At 29.3% G+C, this 27,380-nt stretch overlaps 2 protein-coding genes across 2 annotated transcripts; both read right to left on the bottom strand.

Moving 5' to 3' along the window:
• Nucleotides 1-8,545: 8,545 nt before the first annotated feature.
• On the bottom strand, nt 8,546-15,661 carry LOC123203914 (protein IMPAIRED IN BABA-INDUCED STERILITY 1-like). Its single transcript, XM_044620398.1, has 9 exons — nt 14,669-15,661; nt 13,865-14,149; nt 13,349-13,666; nt 12,406-12,633; nt 12,048-12,145; nt 11,299-11,386; nt 10,679-11,212; nt 9,502-9,634; nt 8,546-9,219 (listed from the first exon to the last, which is right to left on the bottom strand). Exons 1-9 carry the CDS (start codon nt 15,035-15,037, stop codon nt 9,200-9,202), a joined length of 2,073 nt encoding a protein of 690 aa, XP_044476333.1. The 5' UTR covers nt 15,038-15,661; the 3' UTR covers nt 8,546-9,199.
• Nucleotides 15,662-22,470: 6,809 nt separating this feature from the next.
• Nucleotides 22,471-26,306, bottom strand: LOC123203977. The gene is made up of 3 exons (XM_044620480.1): nt 26,011-26,306; nt 25,453-25,575; nt 22,471-22,821 (listed from the first exon to the last, which is right to left on the bottom strand). The coding sequence occupies exons 1-3, from the start codon at nt 26,249-26,251 to the stop codon at nt 22,664-22,666; spliced, it is 522 nt and encodes a 173-aa protein (XP_044476415.1). The 5' UTR covers nt 26,252-26,306; the 3' UTR covers nt 22,471-22,663.
• Nucleotides 26,307-27,380: the final 1,074 nt, after the last annotated feature.

A 27,380-nucleotide genomic window follows, 5' to 3' on the forward strand; every position in this document is an offset into this window, starting at 1 on the left:
GTACAAATAATGAGTTATTATGTAATTATCTAGGTTTAAATTAAAAATAAAATAATACTTAATTATATGATAACATATCATCGAGACTCCGACCAATTTGAGTTGGCTATTAAAGTTTGTTGTTTATATAATCAATCTTATTGAAAAATGTTTATAAATGAAAACATGTTGCCAGTAAAGTGTGAATAGACAAACCAAAGGTGGCTAGGTTGGGGCGGGACCATCAACCATGGGTTGTCTATACTAAAATATATGACCACTTTTATTTATTTTTATAAAAAATAAACTTAAATTTGGAATTAATAATATAAATATTTACTAACAAGAATTTAAGATGACAATTTGCTGCTAAAAATCAAAATTTTAGTCTATCCTTCTTTTGGGTGTAAATTTTGCCCATCTCTTACTCGATTAATTTTTTTTAATATATTTTTTAAATTCTTATATATTAAATTACTTTTAAAAAATTTTAATTCTTAATAAATATTTTTTTTTACGGTGATAAAGAAGAGGAAGTATAGATTTTTTTTTCCGCAAGGAGAAAATAGAGAATGAGAGAGAAATTTTCTATAGAAAAAGAGATAAAAATTCTTTGTCGTTCTCAAATTGTAGACAACGGCAAAGACAATAATAGATTTCCTCTTCAAGAATAGCGGCAGGAAATAATGTACTCAAACTCTATCGTCCATCTCTAGCAAGAAAGCAAGAGAGTTAAGCTAAAAAATAAAGGGGTAAGGTGGGTGGCATAAGAATCCAAAAGGGGTTAGGTGGTAAGTAATGTAACATTTATTTTAAAATTGACCCACAATCAACATCGCCAATTGTCTATTCTCCCCGGATTGGAGCCCCATCATTCTTTTTTCACTTCTCTCTGATACAAAATCTTCTATTTGGCCGCCTTTCACATTTGACTAATTTTTACCACATGTCATTTTACGTGGTAATATTAGGAAAAGTAAGATAACTTTGAGGAGGCGTGTGGTTAAAGGGTTATTAAAGGTTATTTTAGTAAATTAATTTTTATTATTTAGATTATTTTATTTAATTAATTTTGTTTATCAATAATAATATAAAAAATAATTTGATTATTACTTTCATATTAGGTATTAAAAAATTATAAAGATAATATTGATTTTATTATAATTATATATTTATTTATTAATTTTTACGACAAAAATAAGTTTATTTTCAATTAATATAATAAATAATGTAAAAATATTTTAAAATAATTACATCTAAAAGTATTTAACTAAAATAATATATTAGTATTCTTTTATTACCTCTAACTAAACACAATAATTGTTTATACCTATTCATTGTTACTAAATTTTATCAAACATAGTAATAATTTATACTCAGTAATTTTTTAAATAATATTCTAATTTTAGTAATAAAACATTAGTCGAACCAAAAACTCCTTGAATTTTTTTTCCTTAATTTGCCACATTCTATATTAAAACAATAAAACTATTGCATATACATTTTTTTTAAGACAATTTACGTATACGATATCATGTGATTGTATTATTTTAAATTAAAAATAAAATAATATTTAATTATACAATAATATATCATATGTATATTTAAATTATATACAAAAAAATATATACACATAATATTATTTTTTATGATGCCTAGATTAAGTTTACAACAATTTGATAGTTTACCGTCAAAATTTTAAATTGATGCATCTTAAAATGGCCACAACTTAGGTTTTTTTTTCCTGTGGCATTTGGATTTGGTAATTAGTTAATTTTTAATAAAATTATATATATAATTTTATGTATAAATAATGATATTTTATTATATAATTAAATATTATTTTATTTTTAATTTTTAATTATCTAATTATATAATAATATATCATTATTTTTATATAAAATTATGTATAAAAATTATGTGGATGTTACTATTAGTTAATTTCAGTAGAGAGCAGGGGTGTATGGTGATCTTGTAACACTGGAATATTTCTCACAAACGTCGGTAATTTCATTGATAAGGCGTGGAAGGATCAGATCTTTCTAGAGATTAGGTGGTCCCCCATTGAGTAATCGCCAACCATTAAATACTTGGATTTTAGTCAAAGAGATAGACGGTGATTAGGTGAAAATAGCGTATCGGGAAGAGAGAGCAATTTCTAACCAAGGATTGCCTCTTTAATTAAGGATTAATTAAAAGTGTAAATGATTTAGTTTAAATCATAAAATTAGATCAAATTGTCTAAAATATATTATTTAGTTTGGTTTGATTTATAAAATAATTTAATTTTACTTGATAAATTTTTTAAAAATAGTTTTTAGTTTAAATTACGATTTGAAAGATTTTTAAACTGAATCAAATCGTAATTATTTTTTTTAAATACATATATATATAACTATATTTAATAAAAAAATTTAATAAATAATTAATTATACAAATTATTTTTTATATTTATTTTACCATTTTCTTTAATGTATATTATATATATATATATTATATTTATATTATATTCTTAAAAATTATAATTTTATTAAATAATATAAATTTAAAAGTAAGTAATTTTAATAAATTCAAATAATAATTTAAACCGAATAAGACTGTATTTTTTAATTTAATTTAGTTTCGAAATTTTTTTAAACCATTCCTTTTAATTTAGTAAAAATGTTTTTATAATATCAGCTAAAGCCCGTGGGTTGACTTGATATGATAGGTTAAAAATAATAAATAATTATTAACAATTAAGAAATTGATTTTTTTATAAAAAATATTTCTAATTTATATTTTGTACTCTAAGAAATGAATTTATGGTTTAAAAAGTTTTAATGTTGTGAAAAAGTATGCTTTGGCGGTAAAAGTGGTTGGCCACAAGTCACAATAATGACACACGGTTTTTGCCTTTTTCGTTAATCAAAATAAAACAAACAATTCACGTGCATTACACGTGTCCTGAAATTTAAAGCTACCAATTGGGCCACTCATGGACATAGTGATCAATATGTAAATGGTACAATATATTATAAATAAAAAATAATATATATTATAAAAATATATTAAATTAATATGATATAATAAATATATTATTTGATATAAAATTATAATATAATACATATTAATAATTAAATTGATATATTTTTTAAAAAATTAATGTAATAAAAATATAAATAAAAAATTTTAAAACTTTAAATATATTAATATTATTTTTTAAAATAATAATATAGTAATTATAAAATTTTTTAAAAATTATATTATATAAAAAATTAAAATTTTAATATTAAATGCGGTATAAGATTGAATAACTACAATCCCGAACGTGTCGGTTTTGACCAGATAATTAAACAGTGATTATTTTATTATTAATACTTAAAACAAGTTGTTAATTAATTAGGATTAACAAAATCTGACGGTTAGATCATCTCCCATGTGCATCCACGTGGCCAACAATCCTGACGTCAATAATAGGTTGCCAAACGAAGGTTTGCGGGATGAACGGCTCACGATGACGATGAATGGGGTCCACATCACGCACGCCCGTCAGAAAATTGACGGTGGAGATTTGTGTTGGGGATTAAAAACTAAAATTTTGAAAAATAATGATAATGAATGTAATTTGTGAGAATGGCATCATTTGGTTGTTAACAAGTAATGATGATTCTCTCAACGGGACCCACTACCTTCAACAATTAATTTGTGTTAGATTATTAAATAATTAGTTAATTAATTAATTAATTTCCTTTGTTTCAAATTTCCAAAAGGGTTTGCAATCATCACTTTTCATTCCTTTCTTAAATGAGGCACAAAAAATTGTTTCAAAATTTCAAATTCCCTCAGAGTGTAAGCATTTGCCAGTGATTTTTCTAAGTTTGTCGTCAAAGTTATAAATAGGATTAGATTCAAACTGAATTAAACTTAAATTGAGTTTAAGCTCGGTTTAATTTACATATAATTAAGTTCAAATTTAAGTTTGAGTTCATAAAAATTAAACTTAAACTTGACTTAAATTTAATTCGGTTTATTTTTTATTATTAAAATAATATCATTTTAATACATATTAGTCTAAACGACATCATTTTGTATCAAAATTTTTAATTAAAAAATTTGACGAGTAGCTCGAGCTCGATCGAACTCGGTTAGAGTTAGTTTGTTTCAGACTCATTCAAATCGAATTTAAGTTCAAGCTCAAATAGATTAGATTCGAGTCCAATCTTAGTTACAAAGAGTAGAATTTGTTTTTTATATTTATTTTATTTTATATATATATATATATATATATATATATATATATATATATATATATATATATATATATATATTACATATTGATACGTATAATATACATGATAATTGATTTAATAATCTTAAATCTAGACATGATAGATAGTGAGTAGGGTCGAATCGGATCCAAAACAACTTACCGTGCCTAAGGTTGGATTATTTTTAGGTCTGTCAATTGATGGGTCTATGGGCCGGACCTACAAACAAATAAGACCCACAACACCATTGAGGTTCTTTGGGCAATGCCTTTGTACAAATCCGTTTATGTGCTTTTGTGGGCAGGCTTGTAAAATTAGATATATTTAATAATTTTCAATTTGTTATAATTTTTAAATTATTTTATTATTTTTAACATATCATACTAGATTATTCTACAAACTTGACCTAAGACTTCGATACAAGTAACAAAACACGCAAACCTAATATAACTTTAAATTTTATAAGTCGTATCTCCACAAACAATACCAAAAATGAGGGGTTGGGATCGGAGCACAAACCGATTGAACTCTCTTGCTAGGGCTACCCATATCAAATCACACCTTTTTTTTTATTAAATTGAAATAAAGTTTTTAACACAAACAGTTGGGTGGAGTCCTTCGACCAAAATCTGTCTACATTCATGTTGACCTACCATCAAAATAAAATCCACAAGAATCTTCAAAACCTTTTATTTTTCTGGGCGTCCTGATTGATGAAATCGACTGAAACTGATTTTGGGAAAACCCAACCTTTTTATACATAATGTGCGTCTTCTTTCTTCTTCTGCAACCTTACTAATAATATCACAGGCCACGACAAGGCCGGCAAAACAAGTCCAAAGATTGCGGTTGCCATCACAGGGTGAAGACACTTAACAATTGTTATCAAATTTGAAAGAGAATGGATGGGAAACTTAACAGAAAGTAATTGAATTTCGAGATGTGAAAATCATAGTTATTAGTATTTTAAAATATGGTATAATATATGTGAAAATTGATATGTATTTTAAAATGTATTAAATCAATACAATATAATACATATTAACGATACAAATCAATATAGTTTTTTAGAGAAGGCCAAAAGATTTGTTTCCACTAGCGGTATGCATAATTTGGTTCAAACCGTAAAATCGAATCAAATCACTTAAAAATTATGGTTTGATTTATTAAATTGTTTAGTTTGGGTTGAAATTTTTCAAACCATTTTTTTAGTTCAGGTTGTGGTTTGAGTAATTTTTAAATTGAACCAAACCGTAAACCATGTTTTAAAATATATATATATATAAAACTATGTTTGATAAAATTTTCTAATAAACAATTAGATGTACAACTTATTTTTTATATTTATTTTATAAATGTATATTATGTTTTAAAAAATTATAATTCAGTTAATTTTATTAAATGATATATATGTGTGTGTGTGTGTGTATATATATATATATATATATATATATATATATATATATATATTATATATATATATATATATATATATATATATATATAATTTTAAAATATTCAAACTAGAATAATCGAATTGTGTATCAGATAATATATCAAAGCCTAAACTTACTATATCATGTATCATATTATATGATACACTTTTTTAAAATTAAAATAATAAATTACTAATAAACTATTAAATTGAGACTTCATTATTTTAAAAAATATCACGAACACTTTTAATATTTTAAAATTTTTCATATATACCCCTAATGCATTCATTTTCTCTAAAAAAATTGTATCAATTCATATAAGAAATATATATTGTATCATAGGATACGTATTATATCATATGATAAGTTTACTGTATCGTATTAATTCGATACATCTTATAATATGTAACGTTTTCTATCTGTAATATATCATATCATAGAATACTGATAATTATTGTTCAAACCGTAATCCAAACCAGGTCAAACTATGTTTTTTCAGTTTGGTTAGGTTTAATTTGAAATCTAAAATGGTTTGGTTTAGTTTGAAAATTTTTTAAACTGTTTTTTTCAGTTTGGTTTGACAAATCTCTCAAACTGTACCAAACCGGACTGTACACACCCTAGTTCCCACCCAAAATTAAGTGTAAACCTAAACTCATATTTTCTAACTTTCAAAAACACAAAATCCTCCACAGGAAGAAAATTCTATTAAAATTCTTAGTTAAAATTAAGAGTAAAATCGTAAAAAAACTAAAGTTTTGTCACATCTTTCCCTCAATTTGAAAACTAACAATTTTTCTCCATTCAAAATTTGAAAAGTGGTCATTTCACCCCTAGGGTTTCCATTTTTTCCAGTATCTTCTCTGACGATCGGAGCAAACCTTCCTACCTATCCTTTGTCAGTAGCCCAAGAAGAAGGAAGGCCGACAGATCCACAAATCTTGTCGATAACCCATTGTCATTCACATATCTCGATGGTCGAATCAAAGAAGGAAAGTCGTGTGACAGTCTTCCATCGATCTCATCATCCCGTCACACGACGAAGAGTCTCCCCATAATAGTCTAAGGCTCGAGTGTCTACTGTCATAGTCCAAGTGCAATGAAGTGAGACATTGACAGAAGTGAGCAGGACAAAGCTTCATCATTTTTGTCATCTTCTGGTGAAAACCAAGGGAATGAACCAAATGGTGGTCTATCTTCCTAACTAGGGGAACGCTTTGTTGTTTTTCGATTTTTGACCGCGAGAATGGTGGTTACTAGAAAGAAGGATAAAACAACTAGAGAGAAAATTGTCACTTCTCAAACTTTAGAAACTTTAGATGGGGAAAAATTATCAGATTTGTAAACTTTAGGAGGAAAATTTAATAAATTTTTAATTTTTTAAATATTTTAAACTAAATGACATTTTACCCTTAATTGTAATAATAAATTTTAACCAAAAGGTAGATATTTATATTTTTGAAAGCTAATAAGTATGAGTTTGAGATTTTATTAAACCTTGGGTGGGAATACGTCTTTTGGCCTTTAGAGAAATAAAGATGTAGTAGAAGTATATATTAAAAAATTTTAAATTATCAAAAGTGTTTGTGATTTTTTTTTTCAAATGACGAGTTAATTATAATTTTTTTATTATTTTGTTATATTAATTTTTTAAAGGTGTATCTTACACTACACTATACAATATAAAAAACAATTGATTTTTGATATATGATGTGAAATTTGATTCCCATGATCAAAACACTTTTCATGTGACACGATTTTTGTCCTTTAAACAATTATATAAATTCAAATGAATAAATAAATAATTATTTAATAATTGAAATATATTTTATTGTTGAAGACATTTATCAATGTTTTTCTTGGATATTGATAACGTTATGCATACCCCATAGAATGCTTGTTCCATGAATGGAACTAGAGTAGAGATGTTAGATAGATTAGATCAAGTTCATTGATCTTTTGAGTTAGGTTTAAGTGTAAACATAAGACTTGTGGGTTGATCTGTTACTTTTTTTATACTTATTAAAAAAATTAATTAATTAAATTATAATTATAATATAAAATTATTTTTTATTAAAATTAATAGATTGACCTGTTACGGTTGGTTTCGATCAGACGCGTTATTATAGAGTTTAAACAAACTTTATATATATATGGTCAAATTGTAAGTTTCATACTTCTCATGGGTCAACCCGCTCGTAAGACTCATTATCATGCAAACTTTATACCTAGTTTGACCCATTATCACCTCTAAATGAAATCGTTGTTTCGTAAGAAAAAAAACATCAAGAACAAGCATGTTCTACCAACCTGTCACAGAAGGTCTCATATCATTCCTTTCAAGAACAAAGTCCAATTATCAAATGTTAAACCTTGAGTTTATTCTTGTTCCAATGTAGGATTTGCTAAAGAGGAATGCATAATTGTGTTATATATATATATATATATGTATACATATTTTTTTATACATAATTTATATATGCAAATAACGTATTATTATATTATTAGATATTACTTTATCTTGAGTAATATTTTATGTACAACTATATACACAAACAAAAATATATATAATTGAATAGTTAAAAATTAAAGATAAAAGAATACCCAATCACACAGAAACACATTATTGTTTGTGTACAAAATTGTGCATATAGTTTTGTTGTTTTATCTTTACTTCAAAATCACCTAATCATATAATAACATATCATTTATGTATTAAAAATGTGTACACAGTTTTATTATTGCAAATATATATATATATAAAAGATGGCTCCAAACTCACACCAATAGGGAGCAACAAATCCCAGGTTTGACAGAGTAACTCTTAACAAAACATAGCATTTCACAAATTGTGGTCAAGGATGGCTGCAAATCAACATATAACTCGTCTGATGAAGCATTGCAAGGATAGGAGGCCAGAGAAAGCCAATATCAGATGTCTTATGAATCTCAAACATATATATATATATGTATATGTATGCATGATCACTTTCAGGTTCGATAATCAACCATCTCCAATCTATACAATTCATAGACGGATGCAACACAGTTTTGAATACTCAATTGGATACATAGATAATGTGTGTTATTATGTGATTGAATGATTTTGAGTTTAAAAAACAAAATAATATCAAATCACATGACAACATATCATCTATATATCTAATTACATATTCAAAATTATGCATATACATAACATTACTAAGAGGAAAAAGAATAAGGAAATAAGACATTTATCAGAGGAAAAACCATTAGACCAAAATTTAACTAATATCCATGTACCCAGCCAATCTTTGCATCCTTCCTTTTCTCTATGGCTGTGTGGTATCAAAGATATTAGCCTCAAGAAATTATAGTTTCTCCTTTACCGGTATGGTGTGTATGTGTATGGCTGCAAAATTGATGTGCATTTTCACTGAAATGTCATTTGTGTAACTGCAGGGTATGGCCGCCTAGTAGACTTGGTCAGACTTACTAGTTTAAGATTCTTAGCATTCCGTTTCCTGCCGCACCTAGAGCCGAGAAAATCTGCAATCACTTTCCATTTTTCTTACCTGAAATTCAAAAGTTTTCATACTATTAATTATGTTGGTTATGATGAATATGTGAGCTGTGGGTATGCAAGTACAAAAATAAGAACCGATTCCACTTAAATCACAACAACCAAACCGGAGAACTATAGAAAGTTATAAATGAAATTAGTGACACAGCAATATATTGTTCCCCCACAAACAATACTTTCTTCGTTATTCACTTAAGTTTTCTGTTTGTGATGAAATCATTGCATGTTTATAGTAGTAAATCTTGAGGACCACTATGCACAGTTGTCGTGTTACCTCTTTGGAACCAAGACTTTCGAACTGCCTGACGGATGTGGCGCTCATGTCTTTCTAAGAGTTCATCAATTCTGTTCGACTGTGATAGCAAGGGTCCAGAAAAATCAACCTTGTCCCCTTGATCTTGACAACCCTGTACCAACACCAATATTAATACACTAGATGGGAAAAAAAATCAACAAATATTGAAATGAATTTGACATTCATTAATCTAATATGGGCAGCCTCAGTAACTATAGAAATAGATTAAGAAAAAATTTGCAGAATTATCATCTTTGAGTCCTGTTTAGGGGAAACAGTGATCATCATCATCATGGTTTCCTGGTTTAGTCGACATATTTTAAAAACTGCAGATGCTAAGTGTAACTATTTATTTCTCTACTTTCACCAAAGTTTTTGAAAATTTTCTCGAGTAGTTTTCACTTCTGAACCAGAGCACCAGGTCAAGTTTAGGTTTTTACTAATCGTGGCAGAGACTCGAACCCAAACCTTCCCTCTGAAAGTTCTATTACTTCACTAATTTTACTAATCCGTGAAGTCAACTATATTCTTGTATTTCATATTGGCATTGTTCTTGGACAAAACAATCATCAACTCGAGCACCATTCTATCCTTGCAACTACGATGCTTCAGCCACTCCACCAGCCATAGATTGCTACATCCAATACAACTATTACCACCATCCTATTTGTCATAAACTAACTTTGCGCACCACATTAAGATTATAAAATGGTTATTTGAATGTTTTGTATCTCTTTTTTATCAGTAGTGATTCTGATTTCTAAACACCATTTTCTCTTCAAAACACAGGGTCAAAACAACTACACTTACCTGTAAGTGGCTTTAATACTCAGGAGTTACTTCAATAGTACTAAACATGAATAATAAATAGAAGAAAAATATTAATGCATGCTAGTTTACTCATATCCTTAAGTACTAATCCATAAACATATATCAGTTTTCACCATATCAAGGCTCAATATTTTGATGAAATTTCAATAGCTTCCAGAATTTCTATTAAATAAAAACAATTTAAGAATTATGACATGTTACAAATCTTAAGATTCTTGCAATTTTGCAAACAATGTCAATTCATTTTAAACAAAAATTGAAATCAGTGTTAGATGTAAAAAGCAAAATTTGACATCATTTCTAAATCCAATATTTACAAACTTACCAAATTATTTTTCTTGGATGCCATTTCCTCTCTTCGGTATAGTGCCAATGATAGTTCCAGTGAGTGGTATCCATCAGAAGCATCAACAGAATCTGGACGCTCAAATTGGCTCCATTGTCTAAGCATATCAAGCTTGGTAATCTCATATTCATGGCCTCTAGAATTGTTTCGATCCGCATACAAAATATCTCCAGTATCGCTATTTTTTGAATCACACTTGTTTCTTGTATGCAATGCAGCAGGAGGCTCCAATGCATTCATATTATGAGTTCTTGAGATAGACCCACAATGAGATCTCATGGATGCATCATCTTTTTGTCTTTTTGCCCAGGCAAACCCACTAGATGTAGAAACTTGTAAAGGACCAGAGAAGGGAATGTCTCCATGAGATGCATTCTTTACATGGGAAGCCTCTTCTCGCTCATCAACAGATGGCTTACGGTTACGGACTTCCCCACCTAACATCACATCTTTCAGAATATGCACACCATTGCCATTAATTTTTTGAGCAGTACGAGTTTGGGATGCCACATCCTGTAAGTTGCAATAAATTGATCAATAAGGATTACATTCCTAGGGATGCAAAGAATAGATGAGTAACTGCAAACACAGAAACAGACCTCCACTGGTGCCAATTTACACATTCCATGGGATTTTCGTGTTGGTTTTCTTGCTTCAGTTCTGCGATCTCTCCTACTGTTCTTTTTCCTGAAATATAAGTTCAAAATGTCAGCACAGTTTGAAAGGGCAAAATTCACTATTTGAGAAATAAATGACAAACAAAATTCAATAGGATCAACAATTTGGTTATTCCGTCCAAATATGTAAATCTGCACCTAGGAAGGAATACATAAATTCACCAATATGAAGGTGGTAAATTTTACATTTACAAAAAAGAGAAAATAAAATCAGTCCTTAGTTTTGCGTTTAACTAGGTTAGTATCTTTAATTGTATTTCTCTTTACAAAAATTACTAAATTTGCATCAAAACATTGCCTTATCTTCAACTTCTAGACAATTGTGGAAGTTATGTCAGCTTGTAAATTCAATTTTTATGATGCTGCCTATGCAAAATGGACTTAATCTTCATCAGACATTCATGTCTTTTCTTTGTCTTCAAACACCCTAATTATCTCAATGTAGACGGTGCATAGCACATTAATCTAACAGCATCTCCTTTCCCATTAGAATATGTTGGGCATATGGCAGTCAGTTATGTCTTGCTTTGGTGCACTAGTTGATTTGTCAAACTGGAGATCATGATTAAAGGGATGAAATAGCTCCTAATTCATCAATATGTTTCTTCTACTGTCGTACAGGCATAATCCAAAATATTTTATCAAAGTAGAGAATAGAAGGGCATCCTCACCTCTGTGCCTCTTCACGATTTTTTGCATCAATCTCTTTGTTAGGTGGATAAATAGGCAAACTTGATGGATCACATGCATAAGGCTTTGTTGTGAAATACTGAAATTTAAGGGTAGAGAATTTTGTATTAGAAATATCCCAGTGATGCAAAATACTAGAAATTTTAATGAATTTGCTAAAATTAAAAATAAAGAGACATATTTAGAGGGTTGGGAGAAAAAATGCTCATGCTGATAAATAACAATTGCAAACTGTACATATAAACTGCTCACAGTAATAACGGCAATGAAAAATTTAGGTAGATGGGATAGATTTACTTTCATACAGGCCAAATGAATCAGTATGGTCAGGAGAGCTACCTCAGATTTAAGAGCAGCAGAGGCAGTTGCACGCTTGTATGGCTCTACGGAAAGTAAGGTATCAATCAGGTTCATGGCGGGTGTCGGCAAATCTTTAAAGGTCTCCCGAAGACAACTTTCATAAGGTTGATGCGGCTTGAATAGAGTTGCATGAGGAAGTCTAGAATTTTTCCAGTAATCGTCTGGTGGAGATCCACAAAGCTTGAAAATTTTATGTAGTTGTTCAACCTGTGGATGGAACAAAATCATTCCCATGAAATATCAGAACTTGAATGAATTTAAGTACACTTAAGTAAAATTTACCCGTAATAATGTGAAAATTTATGAATAAAAGTACAAAAACTTATGTAACCACCTTGACACAAGCACGTCTTTTTGCTATATCAACAAGATAAAATCATAATTTTTTAAATAAAGTATCAAGCAATTTACCTTATCAATACATACTTTCCAACACCCTAAAACATTATTGGAAAATCACAAGCTACCTAATTGCAACTGTTAATGCGTCATTGAATAATTGTCACTAGAATACCATGTTTTAACATGAAGATTTACTCCGCTCTCAAGTATAATACATTCCACTGATAACATGTTAAAGGTCACTGCAATATCATTTTCTGACTGCAATGAAATTGTGGCAAGCAACTCATTAAATGGTGGGCTCTCAGAATTATAGTAATTTTCCTTGTTATGATAAGTCCTTTTGCCTTCGAGAGGTGAACACACCCTTTAACCTTTTTTATATTCCTGTACTACATACTCTGTTTGTGAATTTCCATGTTTAGGAGGTAACTAATTTGATTGAGTAATGGAAGTCATTTCTGCCAAAATTATATTGTTTCATGAAAATTTTGTCACTTTAAATTAACAGACTTCATTTGTCACCTATAAAATGATTACAATGGAAACGAAAAGTCGTGTACTGTCATAAGGTGATTACCTCTGTTCTCCCTTGAAGGATAGGTTTCCCGGTCAGAAGTTCAGCAAATACACAGCCAACACTCCAAAGATCCACAGACGCTCCATAATCATTGGATCCCAGTAAAAGTTCAGGAGGACGGTACCATAAAGTCACAACACGACTGGTTAAAGGTTGTTTGTGATTAGAGTTACAGAAGTTCGCCAATCCAAAATCGGCCACCTTCAAGATTCCTTCATTATTTACCAGGAGATTTGATCCCTTAATGTCACGATGCATAATACCTCTTGAGTGACAATGCTCCAGTCCAGATAATAACTGCTTCATGTAGCATTTGATCTACCCAAAAAAAATTTTAAAAAAATCTTAACCTCCAAAACAGACTAAAACAAGAAAGTAACTCACTGGTGGCAAATAGGCACCACATAATCTATTCAGTATCCCTTTGGTATTCTAAAAACCTATCCTCTCCATTTAGGACAGCAAACCAAGCATCATATTCAGTGAAACTTTTCCATAAAAGCAAAGCAAACAAACCTGTGACTCACTGAACTTGATGTCAGGGCAGGATAAAAGCCCGGCAATATCATGTTCCATGTATTCAAATACAAGGTATATACTACATGATAATCTGGAAGTGATTAATCCCTCCAACTTGATAATGTTTGGATGGTCAAGTCTGCGTAGGATCGTTATCTCTCTAGCCATAAAGCGAACACTCTCCGGCTCAAGATTGTCAAACCTCACCTTCTTCAAGGCAACAATCTTCCCAGTTTCAAGGTTTTTCGCTCGGAACACACTACTATATGTACCTTGTCCAATCTGTGAAAACAAATTAAACAGAATGCATAACATTTCTCAGAATTTCACAAAAACCGCTGTATGCACTACTTCTAATAAGAAATGAAGCCAGGGTCAAATGCATTGGCAGCATTCAGAGAGCAGAAAACTCAAGTAAATGATACCAAATGATCTGAAAATTGTCCCTTTGAACAACTAGACATTTCTGAAACTAGACCTGTAAAAAATCCAACGTTTTATTTCTGATTCATTGAATTATTGATGAATTTACTGAAATATCAGCTAAATAATATACTAAAGTGGTTCGATGAGAGCAAATTAAGACTACTAAATTGCTGATCAAAGTTTTCTGAAAAATCCTTAATACAAAGTTAATTATTTTATCAACTAAACAAAAAAAAAAAAATACAGAAGAAAACAAGTTACTAAAACCTACAAAATGACAAATAAAAAAAAATCTTTTTTTTTATTTCCAGTGCAGTTAAAACAAAACCATAAAAAAGTATGAACTTTGAATATACGAGATGTTAAAACAACCACCTTTTCTAGTTTCTCAAAGGCATCCACCCGAAGTGGGACCCAACCCTGGATGGCTTCGCCGGCTACGGCGCTGAGCCAGGCGGGCCATCCAGCCGCCATCTGTTCACCTTCGATATACTTATGCAAATTCCCAAGCCTAAAACTCAGTGACTCGCTGTTCGAACTCGCCCGGACCGACTCACCCAGCTCGCTCCCTCCGCCAGACACCCTTTTGCTCTTCTTATTAGTACTACCACAACCCCTACCGTCCCTAACCCTGCCGACCGGGATCCGACGCGAATTATCTCCATATTCGTCGCCACGCAATCCGCCCGAGAGGTCCAGCGCCGGCGTCACCAACACCGCCTGCTTCGAGCTCACACAACCCATCGAAAAAAAAATAAAATCACTGAACCATCCGATCTCGATAGTTCATTCGGCCGGAAAAAATAGTAAATACCCGGCCGGGTCAAAAGGAAAGTGGGAGTTTTTTTGAAGAAGTAGAAATAGCTTAAGAGGTGGAGAGTAGTTGTTAAAAAAAAAAAAAACAAAGCTGAAAATAGAGAAAATCGTTAATGGGAACAAAAGATTTTGCTTTATATATAAATGTGAAAAAAGAAGAAAAGGAAAAGAAGCCAGTAAAGATAGAAAGTAACGTTAGTGAGTAAGCGTTTATGGAGCGGCAATTACGGAGGATGGAAGGAAGGGTTTAATGGGATTGGCCGTGCCTGACACACTAACATAAGCCCACCGGAATCAACGGGGAGACAGATTTTGTATTTTGTATAGTAATGTGGTTCATACGGAAGGAGGATGGGTATGTAGAAGAGTATTTATCGTTATTCTCTGGTTCTGTCTCTGTTCAAAACTTCCTGTTGTCAAACAATCAATCTGTGGAACTTCATTTGAGAAAGTCTGCACTGGGTCCTGGTTTCTACTTTGAATTTGAAATTTCATTTTGACCAAAACAAAGAGTATTTTATGATGTATCATTAAATTTGGAATATAAGTGGAAGACTGAAGAGGATGCATACGGAATTCCGAGACGGAAGACTTTAAGCTTCAATTCTCAATGGAGTTACGTAATTAATACAAACCACGGTTTAGTTTGTATTATAAAAAAATTATTTTAATAATTTATTTTTTATTATTTATATTATTTTATTTAAATTTTCAATAATAAAAGATACCCAATTTTGAGTATTAAAATATTAATTTTAATTTTATTATATTTTTAATTTAATTTTTTTATAATTAAAATATTTTTAATTAATATAATAAATAATATAAAATATATTTTAAAATAATTATAATTAAAAATATTTGAAGAAAATAATATCTTAGTATTTTTTATTATTTTTAATTAAATACGACTATTATTTATACGTATTAAATTTTATTAAAATTTATCAATATAATAATTATTTATACTTAATAATTTTTTAAATAATTCATCTTAAAGATAATATTTATTTTTTATAATAAAACATTAATTAAACCAAATATCGTCATAAAAAGGTAATTTTATTAGTACTTCTATCTTAACTGTTAAAATATTGTAATTGTAATTTTATTATAATTATTTTTTATTTATTAAAATTTTAAAATAAAAATAATTTTATTTTTAATTAATATAATAAATAGTATAAAAAATATTTTAGATTAATTATACCTTAAAATATCAATTAAAATAATATACTAGTATTCTTTTATTATCTTTAAATAAACACAATAATTATTTATATCTATCAAATTTTATCAAACTTAATAATAATTTATACGTAATAATTTTTTAAGTAATCTATCTTTAAAGTAATCTTTTAATTTTGATAATAAAATATTATTCAAATTAAACGGTCTTAATTGGATGTTTTCTTGACACCCTTGAGGTTTAGTGAAATAAATAGTTTCAAGAATTCTATCACATTATTTGCGTTTGGTTCGAGTAATTTTTTATTATAAAAATAAAATATTATCATAAAAATTACTAATTTGTAAACATTACTTGTCAAATCACCAACGATAATATATTTAATAAAAGATAGATTATCAAAATATTTTTTAAATATTCTAATCAAATACTCAATTATGTATATTTATTTTGAGTATATAAATGGGTATACATTTGATCAGGGTCACAATATAATTAGATGATTTTAAATTAAAAATAAAATAATACTCAATCATATAATGATATATATAAATAAGTATATATTTATATACTTAAAATAACTATATATAATATTGCAAAAACACGACTCATTGTTTAAAATTATCTCTGAACAAATACGAAATATTTAGTAAATTGGCCACTAATAAAAAGATTTGCAATAGTAGGGTTCTTCATAGTGTTCCATTCTCCTTGTGCTTTGTGTATCTATATTGTTGAACTTCAATAAATAAAAATTATTTATAAAAAGTGAAAAGTTTTTATTTGTTTACACATTAAAAGAAGAACTCCAATAATTTAAGATATTGAAATTCTAAAAAGGGCAAACTTGAGGCAATTTTATTTTGCCTCATTAAAGAAGAATTAGGTTTGAATGAATCCATGCCTGTACCACCACAACCAATATTGTTTAATGTAAGAGACAGAAAGGGACTTTGAGTTTTAAGAAGATAATTAATGGGTTTGGTTTTTTGAAAGAACAATATTACGTGTATAAATAATAAGTATAAATTTATCCATAAATAATGATATATTATCATATATTTGGATATTATTTTATTTCTGATTTAAAATCACCCAACTACATAATAACATATCATCGTTTGTGTATAAATTTTTTTTCATAACTTGTATAATTTTATTATTTTTAATAAACTACATATATTCAGTTTTGAGTATCTAATTTGATACTCAGATAATGTGTCATCATGTGTATTAAATTACAAGATAATGTATCATCTGAACACCTAATTGGATATTTAAAATTGTCTGAATATCTAATTAAATACTTAAAACTAGTTGTATTAGTTCTTTATGACTTGTTCATGGAACTAAAATTAAAATGAATACACATATAATATATTATCATTTAATTAAATATTATTTTATTCTTATTTATTATTATCCAACCGTTTAATAATATATATAAAATATGTATTTATTTATATATTTAAAAATATATACACATAACTTTATCGAAATCTAAAACAATATAAAGATGAAATTTAATACTTTAAAAAAACTCACCCATGCCAATATGGCCAAGGCAAAGGTAGGTCTAGTGGTGTTGTCTTTTAATCATTTCACAACAACTTTACTCATCCATCATCACAAAGACAGATCATTGTTTTCTATTAGCTTCAAATCTTTATTTAGTTGGTGAAAACATGGCAATTAGGTAAAAGAATGTATGCCTAATGAACTCTCAATAAAAAAAGATTGGTAGTATCAATAAGAAGGTAATTAAAATATGATTTAACGGGTCTTTTGATTCGTAGCAATAAAAGATTATTTTGGTAATCTATTTTTTAATATTTTTTATTTTATTTATCAACAATAAAAGATTTTACCAGAGGTGACGTGACAAGCAATATTTTTCACCTCAAGTATTAACATATTATCCAAATAATATTGATTTTATTATAATTATATATTTATTTATAGAATTTTTACGATAAAAATACTTTCATTTTCAATTAATATAATAATTAATATGAAAAATATTATAAAATAATTATTTATCCTACTAAATTTTATTAAATATAGTAATAATTTATATTTAATAATTTTCTAAATAATTTATTTTCAAAATAATTTTTTATTTTTAATATAAAAAATTACGTAAATCAAACACACCCTAAGGGTAATTAATAAAAGTTGATATATTTGCAATAGGCTAGACTTAGAGATTTTTCACCAAACACTAATTATGCTTATTGAAAATGATTAACATAATAGCATGTACCCTCTCCATGAGGTAAAATGGGAAACAAAAATGTTTGATTGTCCAATCTTTCCTTGTCTTCTTCTACTTAAATGGTTTGAAAAACCAATTTTCTCAAAAGAAAATCATGTGTGCCAGCTTGCCCTGCAATTAGGGTTTATTATTAATATCATAAAAATGAGATTTCAAGAAAGTATAAATAGAACAATATAATATTTCAAGGTCTATATTAAGGAAGATATCTACCACATAGCCCCAAAGGGTTGCATAATAGAAAAAAAAAAAAAATCCAAACACAAGAGCATATGTTCAAAAATTTAAATATTTTCTGATAATATTTTAATTTAATTGATGTAGTTAGGGTTAGACTCGAATCGAACCCATTCGAACTCGAACTTAGCTCGAATGAGCCCGAAACAAGCTAACTTTATGTGAGCTCAGTTTGAACAAGCGCGAAACGGGTTAACCCTATGCGAACTCGATGGAAGCTCGTTTGTTAAATTTTTCAATTAAAATTTTTTATACAAAACGACATCGTTTTGATTAATATGTATTAAAATGATGTCATTTTAATAACGAAAAATGAGTCGAACTGAATTCAAACCGAGTTCAAGCTTAGCTTTCATGAGCTCAAGCTCAATTATATATAAATCGAGCCGAGCTCTCGAATCTAGCCCTAGATGTAGTAATCATGAGGTCGATCATTAAATCTGAAATTTTACTTATTTTATCTGATTAATTTTAAAAAGACGATCTGACTAAAGTAGGATTTTCTTATTAAAAAAGAAGATATCTATCACACTCTACTCTTATTCAAAAAACATTTATAAATTGTACAAATGTATTTATATAAACTCATATGAAAATATTTAATTAAGTAATTTTAAAATAAGAAAAAAATAAATAATTATGCTATTTAATTATAAATTGTTATCCCAATTTATACTGGTATGTTTATGCAATTTATTTGTAAATATAATTTTATTTTGTAAGCTCAACACCATGGATTATTCTTGAGGTGACAAGGACAACTGCCCAACCAAAAACTTGGTCGGTGGCATCCCAAGAAGCTGCGGTCAATTTGATCTAGTATTTGATGGTGGGGAATGGACCTTTGAGGCTCTTCCAGAAAGTGACTTCTAAATTCAGCCTTCAAAGGAAGTATAACCCATCCAACAATCTTGACATTTTCTCACAATTGTCAACTTTTTTGATAACACATTAAAATCAAATTTTTGTTTATCTGATTCAGTGATTGTGAGAGTGATCACTGAACCGAGAGTTTGATTTAATAAATGTGATTAGTTTTATTTTTAAAAGATAATTTAACTCCAATGAGATTTCTCGTAATAAAGCAAAAAATAAAAAATCCTCCTACTTTTGTGTCTGTTCCAGCATTGAACTACTTCTTCTGGAATTTATGGATGGCTTCAAGAAGGAAAATTTAGGGCAAATATAAAAGTCACTGGCAGAATAGAGAACAGGCAGCGTAAAGACTACTTTTGTGCTAGCAAGACAAGACTCCAATTTAACCAGCTAAGCAAGCAAGTTCCACGACAGCGATTAACATTTGTTCATAACATGAAAAAATGGTCCCCCCAATTGAATGAGTATGGATTTTAAATTCACCGATAATATATCTGTAATACCCTTAGGTATGTTTCAGAGTATTTATGTTTTTTGATCATGTTTTGAGATATTTCTAATTTTAAATATATATATATATATATACAAAAAAAAAAAAAGATATAAAGAGAAAGAGTTAAAGATGTATATAAAGAGGAAAAAGACAAAATAAAGAAACTTCAAGGTTTTTCTGTTATCTTCCCGTCCATTCCAGCAGCCACCATTTCTCATGCTATTTTCCTTTGTTTTGTGAAGATAAAGGAAGGAATTGAAAGAGTTTTGGAAGACAAAATAAGAAAAGGAAACAAAGAAACACTTTGGAAGCCTTAGTAACCAAAAGATCTCATTCTTTTCCCTTTACCTATGATTATATATATATTTGATATATGTTACATAAATATGTTAGTGTATTTTAGTGTTGATTTAATGTGATTTTGGTGACAAAGGAAGCAAGACAAGGAAAAAGAAGTCAATTTGCAAAGATTGGCTCAAAACAAGGTAAGAGGTATTATCCTTGATATGTTTCATATTTTATGTTTTTGGTTCCTTAGATCTATGTTATAAATGATGATTTTGAAGTTAAGAAATGTTGTTTTGCTATTTGGGGTATCTATGTGTGTGATTTTGTTCATGGCAAAAAGTTGGATAATATTTATAGTTTTGCCACTGATTTCGTCTCACGTTTTGGTTGTCTTATCTGATGAATCATGAGTGTTATTATAGCTTGTTGGAAAGCTCTTTGAATCTTCTTTCCAATGATATATAGCTTGTATGAATTAAAGATTATTTGGACTGTTAAATATTGTATCAACCAAAAGGACTGTTTTACCAAATAAATAGTGAAGACAGTTTTTTACCATTGATTTCATCTCACATTTTGACTGTCTTATCTAATGAATTATGAGTGTTATTATAGCTTATTGGAAAGCTCTTTGAATCCTCTTTTCAACGATAGATAGCTTGTATGAAGTAGAGACCGTTGAAATTGTTAAATTGTATGAAAAAGAAGGTTGTCCTACCACATAAACAGTCTCGTAAACAGTCTTTTCCAGTTTTTGGAAAGAAAGAAAAGAAGGAGAAAAAGGAAAGGAAGAAAGAAAGAAAGGAAGAAAGAAAGAAAGGAAAGGAAAGAAATGAGAGAAAAAGAAAAGAAGAAGAAAAGAAAGAAAAACAAGAAAATAAATTTGGGGCTCAACATTCAAGAGTCGTCCCAAGAGTATGGTTTGGTGAGTTATGAATAGATTTAGATAGAAGCAAGATTAGTAAGATATAAGACACGCATGTATGCTATGAACTATGAGGGGGCACTTTACACTACACCGTCCGCAGTAAGGCACGTCCGTAGTAGGACATGTCTGTAGTAGGACATAGACCCCTAGTAGGGTCCGCTCGCAGTAGAGCATGCTCACAGTAGAGCTCAATTCAGATTCAAAAATGGTGTAGTGAGAGAAAGGAAGAGAGCTCGAGCTTAGAAAAGTGTTAAATCTCTATAGTCAACTTCCAGAAAGTATCAAATAGACACCAGATGGGATAAAGTATGACCCAAATAGTAAAGAATGAACTAGATTATCCCATCGATTTCTTATGAAGGTTATGATATGAGGTTGAGTCCCGAGAGTGAGTTAGAACAGGAAAAATGATAGTTTACTTAATTCTTTCCCCTTACTGAGATTTCTTATCTCTCACTTCCTTTTCTTTTATGATTGCAGGTACAAGTGATCGAGGTAGCGACGAGGCAAGGTCAGGTCAGCAAAGATAGATCCGGTTGGAACAGGTTATCTTTAGTTGTTCTTGTTGACTTTTGATCTTTTTGAGATGATTATACAGTTGTATACGATTACTCCATGTTTTCAAATGTTTTCATATGAGATATATACATCTTTTGTTCACTTCCAGATTTTTAGTTTTCTTAAAATAATTTCTAAATACTTTCAGTAATAAGTTGAGTTCCAAGTAGTTTTTGAAAAAATAAATAAATAATAAACGCTCCGGATATTAATTCATAACATTTCTCCTCCGATGGATAGTATTTCTAAAGAGGGTTGTTACAATATCAAAATCAAACTTCCGACATACATGATTTTATGATTATAAAATCAGTCATTGGTTTCAAGATTTCACCCGATTGATATAACAGTTTAACCATGAAAAAGTCCCATTCAAATAAGATTTCTTTATTATTATTATTTTTTTAAAAACCTAGTCATATTGTAGTGTGGCTTGCAGATTAAATGCCGAGCAATATATATGCTTTTGGTGTAGATTATTTTCCCAGAAACATGAGCTCTAACCAGGACACAAATGTGTTTTAGAATTAAGATTTAATTTGAAAGTCCCCTTGAATTGCACAAGTTTTACTGTAGCCAAGAGTTGAACCAAATCTTACAACAATTGTTCAAATGGTTTAGTGGAGATTCATTGTAGCTAACATAATACCAAGAGACTCTGAATTCAAAATTGCAAAGAATGCCGCAACAGAATATATTGTTCCCATTTGCTATGGCGATTCACCACCTTGTGGCAATTTGCATGCAGCCAAGTGATCTTTTGGCTTGTTTTTACCAAGCATTTCTGCTACAGTTTTGCAACGGCAATGATTTCCTGGCCGGATTACATCCCCATAAACGGCCATCTCAATAATGTCCAATTCCTTGCCTGCAATTGGAAAAACATGTGCTATAAAACAAAGTCATGAAAACTTGGTACAAAACAACAGTATGACTTATGTGAAAGAACATAGACAAGTCTTTGATGACAGTTGCATCTTGTGCTGCAAGGAAAGGCAAGAGGAGATCCTGGGACCATTTTCCCAGCAATGTAATGAACAAATTAATTGGTTTGAGCTGTATGTAAAGGGTCTTCATGAGGATCCATGGGACCAAAGATTGATGGATGGTGATCATTGTGGAAATTAGTCAAAAATTGAGGGGATATGGTCCATGCAAATAATCGGCAAGCTGAAGTTCAATTATAGTGTCGAGCTGAGCTTTGAACTCAGCTTGGTACTACATCCAAGTCAAAAATGACGTCGTTTTGATGCGTATTGGTCAAAACAATGTCATTTTAGTCGATTTGAATTGAATTTGTTCAGACTCATGGGAGTTTGATGAGCCAAACACTCCTTAAGGTCGAGTTCAAGCTCGAGTTTGCTCGATTAGGACTCGTTCGAATCCAATTCGAACAAGCTTAGATCGAATCCAGTTTGACTTGAATCCAATCCTTTATGGATTGTTGTAAGCCTTCATTCAAAATATCTTAACCAATTTAATGACCACTCAAACAAGCTAGATATCAAACTGATAAAGCTGTACATACTAATCCTAGAAAAAAAGCTACTCAAGCTAAATTATTACTGCTGCTACTCTACTGCACCCTTGTTTGATTACTGAGTAAGTATGTGTTCATGGTAAATAAGGTCTTTTTCCATACTGTAACTGAATTCACTGTTTTATTCAAGCATAAAACCAAAAATATATCACAAATATCTTAGCACAGAAAGATTTTCTCAGACACAGCATTCAAGGAACTGAATTTCTATCCAAAGTCGTAGAAAGTCAATTCAGCCACGATTGGGTTTTTAACATGGGTACAGAATGTGATATTCAAGAATGTGGTAGAAGATGCTCCTTGCTTCAAGTTTAATCTCTTATCTAGTCCATGGGTGGTACCCTAAACCATATTGAATCTTACCGTCATTAATTTCCTAGTATCTGGGGAGTGAGCCAATTCAATAATCCTTTTACTAGTAAGGCAAATAGTAAGTTCTGCCCTTAAGTCCTCTTACTATAGAACAGATGACATATCAACCTAACAATCTAAAGTAAAACAAAACTAGGGAAGAGAATGTCCTAAAACTGTCCACACAATCACCAAAGTCAGCAGTTTTGGAAACAGAAGAGTGAGTTCTCTGCACCACCAATTCTGATGCAACCAAGTTTTAGTGTCATTTTGGGTTCGTTTTCATAACCATGAAGGCCTGATGTATAACTACTGAAATCTACAAGGTAGTACACAACATTGTTATATACTTATATTAAACCTGAATATTGCAGAGAATCCTAACACATAAGAGCAAGTCACAGATTTTTTCAATTATTTCAAAACATGTGCACAATATAGGTGCCAACATGTTAAAATATATAAATAAAGAAGAAAAGATAGTGCAAACAAGAAGCCCAACCAAGGAATAAAACTATGCGCCAAACAAATTCATAGAACAAATTATAGCCTACCCTTTTGAACAACCTAGTTGAGGAATGTCCTACTAAAATAATTACAAGTATAAATCCTCTATGAGCCACAAAAGTCAATTATACAGTAATAGACAAACATTAAATTCAAGAAAGACACTTGAAATACAGAGACCCAGACGTTGGCCCTGAAATTGACTGCAATGATACTGAACATATAATAACAGGATTGAGAGGATCTTTGCTTTAGTGTTGTATAAGGAATTATCCATAGAAAAAATAGATAATGCCATTGCAATCTTGGGAAGCATTTCAGAAATTTCCACATATAGGAACAGGATCCTCTTCTAATCTAAGATCAGATATTATCTTTTAAAGAAATGTGATTGGTTGTTACAAAATAGAAATATACTGGACAAATAGATTTTAACCATAAATAAACAAAAATTCACACGTGACTTGAAATCTTTAAAAACTAAGGTGAGCTCATATCAAGAGAGGATTATTGTCTCCAAATGTATTGACTGCAATGCTTAGGAAAATACATGCAACTTTTAGAAGCCATACCACCAACACACTTATATTCACCAAATTTTTCCATGTGGAATCACTAATAAACTAATACAAGCCCTTCACATCCTATAGTAAACTGAAGATGAGTAATAGACAATAAGATGATTTCAGGTGGGTAATAATTTTGGAATAAGATCAAGATCAACACCTTCTTCAGACATAATAACCTTGTCAATAATGCAAAGATATTACCAAGCTATTCCAGTCTTATAACCCCACTCCAAAAATGCCCACCTAAAAGGTCAAAGAGTGCATGATTTAAGATGTTTATCATAATTATTACTCTCTCTCAGAAACTCATGGAGATAAGCCAATCAAGTGTTAACACAGTGTTATCACAGCACAATGATAAGTGTTTGAACCTGAATTATACGTTTTGTTTTGCTTTTTTCTGATTCAAATATAACTTTACTAGCCCATTATGAACAGCAAATGAAAGTGAAACATCATACACCATGCCAACATGTCACACAAAACACAATACATTGAAGAAATCGAAGAAAAATGAACAAGGCAAAGATACCAGTAAATTTGACGTCGCAAGAATAACCTTGCAGCTGAGTTTTATCTACCATTTCTTTGTCTGATTTAAACCTGTTTACTCTAGTTTGAAGAATTTGACAATTATCCGCCGTTGATTCACCACCTAAAATGCAACCCCAAATCACAATCAAGCTCAAAACCAAATTCCAGTACAAATCAGTCATATCCCTGCACTACCATTAGTGAGAAAAAGACTAAAATGAAACAAAACAACAATTATAATCTTATTTCACGCGTTCAAATTTTACGACATTGAAAGTCTCACATCAAGTAACCCACAATATTCAATTAACCCAGTTTAGCTATCACTTGCTTTTAAGTGCCAATCAATAAAAAATATGACATTTTTAACATCAAGTTTGCTCCTTATTCCCACAATTTCAGCTCAAAATCCAATCCAAAATACTCTAGAGACTTAATATATTGAAAACCCACAAAATAACTAAAAAATGAACCTCAAGAAGCTAACTTTGAAACTAAAAGATGAAGATCAAGCCACTCAATAAAGAACCCAAAAACAGAAAACTTAGTGAGTAACCTTTAGAAAAGGGAACGATGTGATCGTATTCAAAGCAGAGGCAACCATAGCAGTTAACGAAGCGCTTGCAGACTATGTTACCAGCAGCATCTTTGCGCCACCTGTCAGGGTGTCGACCCGGCACCGTTTCGGCGTCTGCCCAACACTTGTTCTTGGCTTTGGAGTCAAAGAACCTTGGCCTCTCATCGTTGTTGTTATTGCTTCGAGAACGTTGAGGCGACGGTGACTGCGAAGAAGTCATTATTTTTTAAAAAATAAAAATAAAATAATTAGCCACAACACAACAATGGTAAATGAAAGTTGAAAATCTAAATATAATTTTATTAAAAATAAAATCTTGGGCAATTTTGCTTTTGACATATGAAATGTGAGTATTTTAATTAATATCCTAATAAAATATAACATTTGCCCACCCAAGTTTTAGCCTAATGGTTGGTATAAATAATATTTTTTATCTAAAAAAAAAATAAATAATATTTTTTTCTTTAAAATTTAAATTTGGTTAATAAAATAATAATATTAAAAAAAATTAATATTTTATCTATTCTGTTTTTATTTTTTAAAATTATTATATAATTTTAAATTAATAAAAATTAAAAATATTTTTTTAAATATTCAAATTATATACAAAACTTCCTATTTCTCTTCCTTTCGCCTTCATTCATTTGATCTTATCTTCTATAAATAGAGATATATTTTTTGTATAATTGTATATTAAAGATAAATTATAATATTTCACATTATTAAGGGTCTTTTTGAATTTTTATCTGGTATTAGAAATTAAAAAAAAATCAATTGTCTTTTAAAATTATTTTAAATATTAGTTTGCACTCAATAGTTTCAAAAATAATTTTACACCCAAAATAATTGAGCAAAATATAACAATTTTTATATATAAATATCATATTATAATTACTGAGACCGTATAATAATTTTAAAATATAAAAAATTTGAAAATTTTCAAAAATTGATCAATTAATTTTTAAACCTCTTTAAGGATAAAATTGTTATGTTTTAAAAGTCACGGTCTAATAAAAACCTTTTTTGTTTTAAAATTGATCGTTGACAAAATTATTATTTTATCTTGACGCGGATAATTTTTTAAAATTAAAGTTTGATTTTAGTTAAAATAATGTTATTTAATTAAAGATGGAAAACGCTGGTTACTCATATTAAATATATATTTTTAATTTCTATATTATATTCAATAAACAGGATCTTTTAAACCAAACAAATAAATCAAATATTAATTTCGGTTTTCAATAATGAAGAATAAAATCATATTGCACTATAACAGCCTTTGGTTTTAAAAATATTTCAATTTTTTCACATAAAAAATAATTTTATGTAAAGGATGTTTACGATTTTAT

This window comes from Mangifera indica, chromosome 20 (genome assembly GCF_011075055.1).
Source record: "Mangifera indica cultivar Alphonso chromosome 20, CATAS_Mindica_2.1, whole genome shotgun sequence".
NCBI classification, from domain to species: domain Eukaryota; kingdom Viridiplantae; phylum Streptophyta; class Magnoliopsida; order Sapindales; family Anacardiaceae; genus Mangifera; species Mangifera indica.

Coding starts and splice junctions, on each gene's coding strand:
- LOC123203914 (XM_044620398.1), bottom strand. CDS start 15,037: ATGGGTTGTGTGAGCTCGAAGCAGGCGGTGTTGGTGACGCCGGCGCTG. Junction 13,667..13,864: donor TCAAGTTCAGTGAGTCACAG/GTTTGTTTGCTT, acceptor TTTTTTGGGTAG/ATCAAATGCTACATGAAGCA. Junction 9,635..10,678: donor CATCCAAGAAAAATAATTTG/GTAAGTTTGTAA, acceptor GTGTTGGTACAG/GGTTGTCAAGATCAAGGGGA.
- LOC123203977 (XM_044620480.1), bottom strand. CDS start 26,251: ATGACTTCTTCGCAGTCACCGTCGCCTCAACGTTCTCGAAGCAATAAC. Junction 25,576..26,010: donor CATCGTTCCCTTTTCTAAAG/GTTACTCACTAA, acceptor GTTGCATTTTAG/GTGGTGAATCAACGGCGGAT. Junction 22,822..25,452: donor TTGCGACGTCAAATTTACTG/GTATCTTTGCCT, acceptor TTCCAATTGCAG/GCAAGGAATTGGACATTATT.